This window comes from Ambystoma mexicanum, chromosome 5p (genome assembly GCF_040938575.1).
Source record: "Ambystoma mexicanum isolate Mex_15411 chromosome 5p, UKY_AmexF1_1, whole genome shotgun sequence".
Taxonomy (NCBI): domain Eukaryota; kingdom Metazoa; phylum Chordata; class Amphibia; order Caudata; family Ambystomatidae; genus Ambystoma; species Ambystoma mexicanum.
In genome coordinates, this window is record NC_090930.1 from 1,144,655,444 (window position 1) to 1,144,667,553 (window position 12,110).

The 12,110-nt window shown below is 44.7% G+C and overlaps 1 protein-coding gene across 3 annotated transcripts in view; it reads left to right on the top strand.

The window, feature by feature from the left end:
• LOC138481457 (cadherin-6-like) overlaps positions 1-11,259 on the top strand; it is a 295,066-nt gene extending 283,807 nt beyond the window's left edge. For all 3 annotated transcript variants that reach the window (XM_069613608.1, XM_069613607.1, XM_069613609.1), the window contains one exon: positions 9,594-11,259. In XM_069613608.1, coding sequence (XP_069469709.1) covers positions 9,594-10,084 — 491 coding nt within the window. In that variant the 3' untranslated portion in view covers positions 10,085-11,259. The remainder of the gene's footprint in view (positions 1-9,593) is intronic.
• The last annotated feature ends 851 nt before the right edge of the window (positions 11,260-12,110 follow it).

Genomic DNA, 12,110 nt, shown 5'->3' on the forward strand with positions numbered 1-12,110 from the left:
GTGGCCCTGGCTCTGGGCCAAACACGCAGAATAAAAACCATGTTACGATTCCATGGGAGTGCACAGTCAAGGTTGTTATCACTGTTCATTTTGTTTGTTAGTTTGTTGTTATTTGTTGTTCTCTTGGCAGACACGACACATGGTCAATAACATAAAGCACACCTCGTGCTCTACTGCTATGTATATTATTGCAAATGCCAATAAAAACACTTAAAAATGAAATAATGCCATTACAGCCTGCCCTGACTGGACTACAACATTTATTAATGGCCCTCCTTTTTATCTGCCCTCAGCGTTTCGTGGGGTTATTAGCTTGGGAGTGAGCCAACAAAAACAGCTACGGCCTGTCAAAGCAGGCTGAAACAGCTCATTATTAACCAACAGTATTGAGTCTAACAAGGGTGCGCAGAGTCTGAAAGCTGTGCTTATGTGCTTTTCCACTTTCACACATGTTTTTGGGAAACATGGTTTGCCTATTTTGCACAAGATTCATCCCATTGAGCTTATGGCCCTTTGAAACGTGCATCTGTTACTCGATGGGATTACACCAGAATAATTCTGCGTCCAAATAACCGGACAAACTCAAGAAGATGGCATGTTGCTGTTTTATTAGCTGTTTTCCAAAACGGGGAGTTTACAACGAACATCAACTGACGGACACTCATTCTCTCCGTGATTTCCACATGAAATACAAGTGTATACTTTCTTTGTGTGTCAGAATGGCGTCATGCTACGTGGCAAATAGTGAAAAACTTATCAAGGGTTGGGATTGGTTAAGGGACACATCTAGATATACAATCATATAGCAGCTAGGTGTGTTATTGGCTGTCAGATATCAGGTGGACAACTTATGACTACTTCTTCATAAGGGTCATTTAAGAAAAATATGTTACACAGTGTTTCATTGGTTTCTCAAGCTGTAGGGTCCTTTGTTATATGGACTATAACGGCACCCTTGTACAGTTGATTCAATTAGCAGCACATAAACCAAGACCCAGGTTCAAGTAACACCCAATTAGCCCAGCATCTCTCATTACCCATGCCTTCTGCCATGACATTCTCTTAGTACTTGGCCTTGCAGAGTATTCTTGTCCTGGGAATGGAATGGGAGTGAGGGCACTCGCTATTGTGTCTGGAACTCCAGGTTCAAGCCCTATTTTCAGCCTCGACTCATGTGACAAGAGACCATGATTCCGTTCATTCTGCAAGCTTTTAAATGTTTTAATGAATTAAGACTTGTCATCTTCTGTGTTCTTTCTTGAACCTTAACTTGAGAGGATTCATCCTCTGCACACATGTTCCTCTTCAGCGTAGATAGCTGACCTCTACTTCCCAGTTCCTGACTTCAGGCCAGACAGCCTCCCAGCGCAGCTCCAACAACCTGCTATTCTACTGCGACAGCCTTTCATTTTTCCTTCATGGTTCTTTGGCTTATTATTTCATGAAACCAATGTCCAGTTTCTGTACAATGGCGGCTCTGCCTGCATTCTATTCACTACTTGTAGCTAGCCTACACAATGATTTCATCTATCTTGCGTTTCAGTATATGTATAGTCATTATAATTCTGACTTCTGCAGCATGTTCTAACGTGTAATCTTCTTCTTTTACACTTTTAAGGTTCACTTGATTCTTTGCTTTGTCATTTCCTCTCTAGGATCCATACATTGTCTTCCTTCAGTATTTCAAGACTCTGTGCACACTTTCTTATGACGTCATCAGTCCATTTTCTTAGCTCTTTCTCATATTCCTTCAGGGATCTCCTCCTGCAGGCTGTCATCAACTCGAGGGCAGGGGCGTAGGAGGCACATCAAATCTGGGGGGCACAGGGGACACCTTTGGGACTTGGCAACAGACACAACATATCCCAATCCAAACCGCCAGAGGGCCGAGTGCCAATCCTTAAAGCCCTTTAAATATATGTGTTCTTTGTTCTTAGATTTATTTAAAAAAAAGAAAAACAAATAATGATAGCTTTCAAAACAGTCACACTTCCAATAAGTTGCAGATTTCTCATCAAAAGCACAATACTTAAAGCTCATTATAAATAAATGTTCGTCAAAACAGTGTTAGAAATAAAGTATTTGTGGACGACTAAAACTAAGTTTCAAACATTTGAGATCTTACAGCAGGGATTTTAACTAAACAAAGTACTATTCATCTTGCTGAAGCTCTCAGTGTAATTGTTTTAAGGGGGCTTTGATATTTCAAAATTGTTTGCATCTTTGCATCCTTTAGAATCCATAGAAAATGATTTTGCTATTGCTTGTATTTCTACCAGATCCATGATATCTTTATGTATATTGCAGGGCAATATGATTCAGTCTTTTCTTAGATGTACTTGATAGAGGTGTGTATGTGCTGTGCTGCATGGGGTGCATACAGAGTGATGGGCAGTGCTGCATATGAGGTTCTAGCATGTTTATTCCCAAAGCATACTTGGGCATATGCTGTGCCTGCTTCATAGATTACAATTAAAGGAGTTTGTTATCGTTGACCACATCTCAGAATCCATGTCCTTTTAATTTACCCAATTAAAATAAAAAATAAATGCATTCTCAGACTTTTTAAAGAAGTTCTGCTTTGCCAACTTTTGGCCAAAAAGCATTTGTGTAGGCATGGGAAAGGCACTTGCCAGGCAGTGCTGTTGTGGTATTAATTGGCCATTGATAGCAGCAGGTGAAAAATACCTGGGCATCCAAGAGTAGTGCTTGACAAATGCCAAATACTTATACAGAAGCCAACATTGTTTTTCATAGGACTTCAATGAAGGACATGCATAGTGCTTATAAATCGAGTGGCTGGAGGCAGACTTGGTTAAGACATTTTTATTACACCAGTTACACCTTTACAACTCCAATTAATATATGTCCATATATACTTTATTGTGTTATAGTTCATTAAAAGCTTTACACAAAAGAGAAAAAGGAGAAATGTGTTTACACATATATAAGTATATACAGCATCATATATATAGTGCACATAATTCAAAACGTTTACTAATGTTTGCCAAATTAACTTATCACATCATTTAAAACATTTGATTCAGTTTATATACCATACTTCCTCTTTTCCAAGTCAAGTCAAACAAGTTTATTACGGATTCCAAAAATCCATAAAACACATAAAGCCAACATAATACATACAATGAATAAAACCCATCCTTTAAGAGCATCCACAGGAACCACAAGAACACAATATATACTTCCCATACTGATACAATTTAGAACCTATCTAAAAACAATATGCACTGTTCAAAACCACTCAACATAGTGATCAACTGCATTCCTCACCCTGAATCCTTAGTATCATCCCCTTTCTAAAATACATCCCTCTTTTCAGTAAGTAATACCCATGCAACCAAACCAGAGTCTGCACTTAACAGGAATAAAACAGCTTCTCTGTAATGGCGAATCTTAGACTCCCTAAGAACTGGAATTAATGTCGCTCTCCTCATCCCGGTGCACCCCGGGCAAAATATTAACAAATGTGGCACATTTTCAGTACTATACCCACACACCGGCCAGGCAGCGGAATCCGGATAACCTTTTATACCTTTATATACCATACTTCCTCTTTGCCATGATATAGCACTTTCCTCTTGATTAATTATCCTTAAAGCAAGTTTCACTACATTGCCATGTGAGAAACAGTGCAAGGTGTGTGGAAAGACAGTCTGTGTTCAGGCAAGCAATCCAAAATTCTGGCAATTTAACTGATTTGTAATTAACTCACAATTAAGTAATTAACTGTCAGAAGACTGCTTTGAAAAAACATTGGCAGGCACTTCGAGTGCAAAGTTTTGATGGTAAGGCTTGATTAAAGCAAGCTCAAAGAGCTCCCATGAGGAGGTGTTTTGGCTAGGGAGGGGCAGGAACTGGGTGGACTTGGCCATAGAGATTAGCATTGCCATGGGCAGTCAATGGGTGGTCAAATAACCAAACAACACCTACAACCTTTGTGTGCCCCTTTTTGTGCCATTTCGCCCTAGCTGAACTCTAAAAGAATAGAAATTGGCATATATGTGGCGTGATGCCAAGGGTGTGTCATTAGAAAAATTCAATGGGTCATATTCTCAAAACCTTTTTGACGCGTGAGATGTGCTAGCACATCTCCTCAATTGAGCCAAAAAAAGGAGAAGCCATATTCACAAGGGTCATCTGAATGAGCGCAACCTAGATGCCCTTTGCTTATCTGCAGAAATAAGAGGACGTTTCAGGGCATTTAAATGTCCTAAAATGAGGGTCATCCCCCTGCGCCTTTGGAAAAAGTCTCAGGGGGCAGGTGCAAGTCATGAAAGGGTAATCTCTCACTCTTTCATGATTTTTCATTTCATGTGTGACAGCCCCTGGAACACCTCAACAAAGGCACAGAGGATCTAGACAAACATCAAGAAACAACCAACCCCACCAAACTGGTAGACAAACAATGCACACACCTCACCCCCACTGGACCACCAGGAAAAGCATCCAACAATGTGTCATCCAAAGTACACATGGCGCACTGCAGCCTGCTCAATGTACTATCTATGGCAAAACACCAAATGGAAACGATGACCTCATTAGTGAAGGCAACATTGACGCCCTCTTCCTCACGGAAACATGGCTATCAGACAACTATAAAGTAATCGCTCATGGAGCCATACAAGGCAACTATAAACTAATACAATCTAACAGAGAAGGCAGATGAGGAGGAGTCATTGCTGTGGCACAAAAAAAACAAATCACCTCCACATTTTTACCTTTAACAGACATAGGAAACTGCGAACCACTCTTAGTCAACCTCAAACTCAGTGAACATTCCAACCTACTCTTCCTTCTTATCTAGAGAATGCCCATCTACAATCCTAACTTTGCCCCAAAATTCCCTGATACCATAGCCAGACTAGCCATAAATCATGATGACATCATCATTCTACGTTTGGTTTGAAAAAGAAAACGAAACAAAAACTAACTCCATCGGCACACTCCTGGAAATTCTCCATCTCAAAGAAATGGTGAACGGGCCCACCCACAGATCTGGGCCCACCCTTGATGCAATATTCTGCAGTGATGGACTCTCCACTACCTCCCCATTGGTACCAATCATCTGAAGGGAGCATCATATGATCCCATTCACTGTTAGAACTCTAACCAGTACAATACCCATAAACATAAAGCAACCAATGACAAACAAAAATAACTGGAAAGGCTAGATCTAGAAACTCTAACCCAACTACTGAAAACCACCAAACCCGATTCCTCCCAACTACACGAAACGACACCAGACACTGTTGAAAAGAACCTTCACAGATGGATCACAGATGGATTAGACCAATTGGTACCCTTAACAAAATGTCAACCCCATACTGAAAAAGGTAGTGGCCAGATGGTTAACAGAGGAACTCTGAAAACTGAAGAAAGTGACCTGTAAAATAGAAAAGACATGAAGAAAAACTTGAAGCAACTGGACAAAAATAACAATTACCACCCAACGCTTGATACGGTGCTAATTTGCCATGCAGCCTCTTACATAAAGGTGGGAGGGGTTGTGACAGCTGTGCATCCAGTCATCCCCTTTCTACTGATACAATGGGCCTCCTTATGAGTTTAGCGGTAGCCATGCCAGTAAAACCGGCATGGCTGGCGCCAAACTCATGAAATTACTGGCACCCAGTAATTACCCATTGCTTGGTGCCGGTACCCATTACTCCCCATTCCTATTTGTGCCCCATAGGGCTCAATGGGAATGGGGAGGTCGGATGCACCGGCATCATTCATGAACGGTGCCGGTGCATCTGTCGAGTTCTGCTCGCGGGTGCCGGTCTGCCTGCCAGGTCGGCACCCGGCAGGCAAAAAGGCACGTGAGCACAACTCGTAGTTTGCCAGTCCGGTAACAACGGTCCCGGTAGCTTACCGGGACCGTTGTTACCGGATCGGCAAACTCGTAATGAGGCCCAATGACCTTACTGAGCAGTTCACTGGAAGGTAAGCGGTGTCTGTATATATTTGAAGCATTTCTTAAAAGATGCCCTGTGCCACAATTGGAAATATAAAGAGTCCTTCTTTCCCCTTGCTCCAGATTGTGGGGGGATAAATCATATTGTATCCCCCCTGCCTAAAATTGGGGGGGGTTTATCCCCCCTGTCCCCACATTTCCTATGCCCATGCTCGAGGGTGCATTCAATATGGTTGTCTTAATGGATACCGTCTTCTAAATACTTGCTGCAGTATTGGTAAAATAGCTGGTGTTAGACAGGGCACGGTCTCATGTCTCCAATACAGGGGATGTAGGAGGTAGGACCTCCTGCGGATGTGTACGTCTGCTCCTCTACACCACTACAAATTAAACCGTAACTGACACTGCATCCCTACTTCACAAGGCTCCCTTTACCGATGGCACTGATGGAAGCTACCCAATATTTAAAGTGAGCGTTGTCCCTGAAAGTACACTAAGGGCCCGATTCATGGAAAAGTGTGCATACATCCCGCAAAGCCTGCGCTCCAAGAACGACTCTGCAAGAGCCTGTGCACATATGGTTTTCTGTGCGCTCTGTGTTTTTATGGAATTGGTCCTGCAAGGTAAGCCTATACCCAAGTCACGGCCGGAACGCCCCCGACATGCCCCTAGCAAAGCAGATCCAGCCACTTATAGCTACCTGGGCGCGGTCCTCGGGCATGAAATCATGCACCCCTGTAATCCTGCATGGGGTCCCCTGCAGCCAAGCCAGCACCCCTGCGACACTGTGTAGGGACCCCTGTAACAATCCCCAGCACCCCCACATAATGCGTACCATGTAGCGTAAAAGTTGTAATTTCCCGGTAAATATGCGTGCAAATCCCACTAAACCATGCCTGCACCTCGCTACACTGCTTATCTGATCGGAACCCTGACCTTGTGCACGCACCCCTTAATCCAACATGCGATCTTCCCTCTGCACAGTGATTCCCATGCGCAGGTGTCTGTACGCCTGCCTTCGGGTGGCGGATAGATTGGGAGCTTTGCATGGTAATTTCCAAGATGTGAGGTTGCGCGGTCAGATCCATGAATACGATTTGTACTGTGCAGTTGTGGGCGTGAGATTGCCTCATGCGTGCAGTCCCTCGGAACGCCCACATTTTCCCTTGTTCTTCGTCATTCTGCATCTTCCACCTCCTATTTAGGTCTCTGAGTAGGCCCAACCCACAATCTCCGAGGAGTCTCGCGCAAGGCACTCCACTGCTTGCAGATGCGTGCCAGTCCTGTGCGAAGTCCATGCAAGTCCCTGAAAAGTACTGCGCAGTCGATTCCATGAATCAATTAAAGGGATATAGCACGCATTATATTCCATGAATCAGGGCCTTAACCTGTTTGTGGTTTTGGATGTAGCCAATCTATTTATTTTTCTCAAATTTGATGAGCTTTCATGGACGAGGTTACATGACACTAAACATTCAAAAGTGAGAAATCAATTGTTGACCTTGTCTATGAAAGTTCACCAAATTAGGAAAAAGAATAAGCTAGCCACGTTGAAAACCCATGGACAAGTTAGTGTATTGTCATGTAGTAGTCACATTCAAAGTAATGTGATGAAAAACGCTTTTTTAGTTTGGCCTATTGGGCGGAGCTGAAAGAGCTGTCTGTGAGCCGAAATAGTTGTCATAGGAAGGATTGTAAGGTAGAGATGAGATGTGAGGAGGGACACACAAGCTCTGGGGTTGTTTGGTTATTTTCGCAGCCATTGACTGCCCATGGCCATGTTAGTCCCTATGGTAACTCTGATCAACTGCCATGCTCTCCCTGCCCCAAACAAATCCCACTCTGATCACTTTCAGTCTAGCTTTGTGCTTCCGGGGCAGCTTTCTGAAAGCTAATGTCTTACTGCAGCTATATACCAGCTAAAGCATCTCCTGAATAATACACGTCTCTTAACCAAGTGTGCCTTCATCCACTTTCTTGTCCAATAGCACAGTGAGTAGAGCGCTGGCTTTGACATCTGTGCAGAGCCTGCTGACACAGGTTCAAATCCCGGCAGGGCCAAACTAAGCCTTTCATCATTCTGAGGTCGAGAGTTCATAGCGCTATACAAATGCTAAATTATCATTATTTGATTTATATGCAGTATGTGTCCTTGCATCTGTTGCTGGCACTGAATTATTGGTTAAAATAAACATTGACAAACCTCACAGTTTTGTGTATTGAATAGACGTTAGATAGGCATTTTCCAGGCACTGGCATAATATACCCAGTTACCTGCACTATTGGCCTGCTATTGCCATTTTATGGGAAGGTATGGCTGTGCCAGAAACAAGCTGTTCCCATGCCCGCACAAAAGCCAAAACGGATGGGTTCCATAGTCCTTAAACAAAATAATGTTTTGTGTATGCATGTTTCAAAATTGTATGCTTCGAGTTTCCAGATGTTTGGAATAAACGTATCCTTAGCCTGGAACGGGCGTATTCAGCAAACATTTATACAATTCAGATTTGCCAATCTTGAGATTCACTTTTTGATATCCAAAGAATGCATCTATAATTCAGACCTGCACAGAAGGTCCAAAGTGCAAAAACCGCGCCATACACAGACAATGGGCCTCATTCCGAGTATGGCGGTAAGGGATAGCGGCCACCGGTAACGAGACCGGTGGCGGTGATCCCTTACCGCCATACTCCGAGTTCCCTTTGCGCCCTCGCCCTTAACGCCTGCTTTGAGCAGGTGTTAAAGTCGAGGGCGCAAAGGGGCCTCCAAGCCAATAACGGTGACCGTAATGAACGGTCACCGTTATTTGCATCTTCCCCATTCCCATTGAGCCCTATGGGGGCTCATTTGGGAATGGGGAAGGGCCTTGGTGAATGGGGAATTACCGCCCCGCCAACCTTGGAATGGGGCGGTAATTCCGCCATCCACCAAGGCGCTGCCGGTCCGGGTACGGCGTCAACCAAGGCGTTAATAGCGCCATTGGTCAGCGCCGTACTCGGAATGAGGCCCAATATGATTGTAAGTAAGCACAAGACGCAATGACAGTGTATTCAGAAGATACATATGCACACTAGACCAAGTGGCCAGGATTAGCACTCGGGACCCTATGACTCGGCCACCTGGACACATTCCGCTCTACCAGGTTTGAAGTGGGACATTATGCAAAAAGGACATAGGGCATTAAGAGAGACTTGCGGTTGAAAGTGATAAGCGAAGGATGGCTTCTGTGATAAGCGAAGAAATTAAATGCCTTTCCTTCATACTGGGCTTTGATACTGTGCATCAGAATCATCCTGGCAACGGATGTTGATTGTGGTTTCTTTGGCAAACCCTCATGTAAGTTAGTACCTCCCAATGAACTGTGGTCAACATCTGCTTGTTGTGTAGAAAACGTACTTAGCGCATACATTCCTTCCCACCAATGTGCAATGTCTTATGCAACGACCACTCAAGCATAGGAGCAAGACCTTCACCTAGTTGTATGGTTGTACCCAGACAGCAGTTCCTCCAGTATGAGCGAGATTGGCGATTGTGTGTTACGTAGGGGGCAAGAAACTCCATCCTGGGGCTTATACCAATTTTGTGGTTACAGGCGTGCAACTTGAGGACAGTTTTTATATGCCGCTTTTATTTACCTGCTTGTTTCATTGTTTTGCAGTGACCGTGGTGCTATTTGCCACTCTAAGACGCCAGAGGAAGAAAGAGCCCCTGATCGTTTCCAAAGAGGACATCAGGGACAACATCGTCAGCTACAACGACGAAGGCGGCGGAGAAGAGGACACCCAAGCCTTCGACATCGGCACACTGCGGAACCCAGAAGCCGTAGAGGACAATAAGCTGCGGCGGGATATCGTGCCAGAGGCTCTTTTCTTGCCTCGCCGGACTGCCGCCGGCCAGGATAATGCGGATGTCAGGGACTTTATCAACCAAAGGCTGAAGGAGAATGACCACAACCCCACGGCACCCCCCTACGACTCTTTAGCGACCTATGCCTACGAAGGGAACGGCTCTGTGGCCGAGTCCCTCAGCTCCCTGGAGTCTGTGACCACAGACGCGGACCAAGACTATGATTACCTCAGCGACTGGGGGCCTCGCTTTAAAAAACTGGCGGACATGTACGGTGGCGTGGACAGTGACAAAGACTCCTAATGCCTTGTTTTCCCACCTCTCAGTCCCAAAAAGACGCTTTTTGAAATGCGTGGCGCAACAACGTCCTTATATCTATCCACAGCCCGCCTATGGTGATGGAGGGGCCTCTAGTCAACAGATTCACATCGTTCCATGGTTGCAGTCTTGTGTGGATTTCTTGTCGCAGACTTTTTGTAATATATTTTATGAGCTTCCAAGAGGCAATTTTGTTTCCATCATTGCGTTCTCTCAGTGCCACACCTTAACCAAGCCAGTTTCCCAGACAGCATGAAGAGCGGAAGGTTGAGGGCGCCGAACATACCGCTTGCTCCGCCAGGGTGGGGGGGGCACTAGCATATTGTTCTTTCAGCTCACGTCCCACTGCTGTGTTCACGTTTTTCTGCTCCGATGGCTGATCCAACTCCCCAAGGCCGCGTGTTATTCAAATGTAATGAAGAAATATGCTCTCACCTCAGTGTTATGATGAAAGTCATTGGCTTTCCTGGAAAATTGGTTGACAAGGCAACAGGGACTTCCTTATGCCCGTTATCTCCTGAAGGACTTCTTAAGACATTGTGACGGCCATTAAATGGTGTGGAAAACACGTGTTCCAGCTACTTCAGCGTCAACCCAACCCGGCCACCAAGCATTCGACTGAGCTGCTGTTTCTTATCAGGCTTCATAGTGCTGTGGATTCAATTGGAAAATTGGGGTGCCCGTTCACGGCAGCAACACTAGCTTTGTCGAATCATCCAGAAGGGAGCAGGGCATTGCAAGCAGATGTTGGAGGTGAACGTCACCCCGCTAAAGAGAGCAGTTGCTCCGTTGCGCGTCCCTTAGCATGGACTGTGTAAGCCCAGAAAATGGCTTCCCTGGTGGTTGAATGTCAGTGGCCCATCAACACAGGAGAAGCTGGATGAACTCTAGAGGGGCACAAGACGCTAGGGTGGAGGCACATCAGGGCTAAAGTCCACACCAACAGTGCACCCCTGGAAACCAATGAAACACGCGGCCACCTTCAGCCAATCAGATTCCTTTCCTTATGCCACGCTTTAAAGCCATTACCCAAGGTGTCAGAAGTTGCTGGATTTTTTTGTACTTGTAAATTTATAAGTGTTCTTTTTTATCACTGTTTTTAATGGAAATGCATTTTTCTTTTTATGCGAAAAGATAATAAACCATCTTCATTCTCTAGACGTTCCCCTCGCAGCGTGAAATGGAGAACAGTTCATTATGATCCTTTATTGGAGATGGCCTCTGTCGCGGAAAACCTTTTTCTTTCTTTTTAGACAGCCTCAGAAATATACCTAGTAATGAAATAGCTGTCCTTAACGAAGAACGATGGCGTGACACCCAAACCTGAACTGATCAGCTTTACCAGTTTGTATTAGTGGACCACGTGCACTAGTTAATCTCTTTTAAGACTTGTGCCTTTAAAAAATGTAATCTTTGCTCCTTTTTCAAGATGCGGTCAGACATCTGCCCTCCACGGGAAGTCTGAGCCGCGGAAGAACTTTGACATGCCCTTGCGTTCAAGTTACCCATGGAGGGCGAGTGGGGTCTTTTTTGAAAATTTAACAAAACTCCTTTTGAGGTCATTTTGTGCAATGCTGACCTTCAGGTCTGCTGGAGGTGGCCCCCCTGTTTGATCCCAGATATATCGTCCTTCAGACAAAAGGGGCAAGCGTGCACAAGGTACGCCTCAGGTCTTCGGGGGGCACCCGGGCACCATGTGTTATTGTCATTGCAATGTAATGATATTTGTGTGCGCACCACAGTGTCAGTGACAAGGCGGTCACATCTTCTAGCTTGCCGACCAATGCTCCTTGCTCAAGTTTCGGGGGTTCTGTGGAAAACTGAGGCCACCTTGGCACACTAGTAGCCTCAAACCCCTTTGAATTAGAACATGCAGTATTATTAAAAAAAAAAAAGCAGAGCTGGGGGGCATTTTGTGTATACAGGCAGAGATCAACGAAAGGAGCAGCAGTGGAGCTTCAACGAGACATTACAGGATACGAAAATAAAACAAGGATTTGTATAAAAAAAC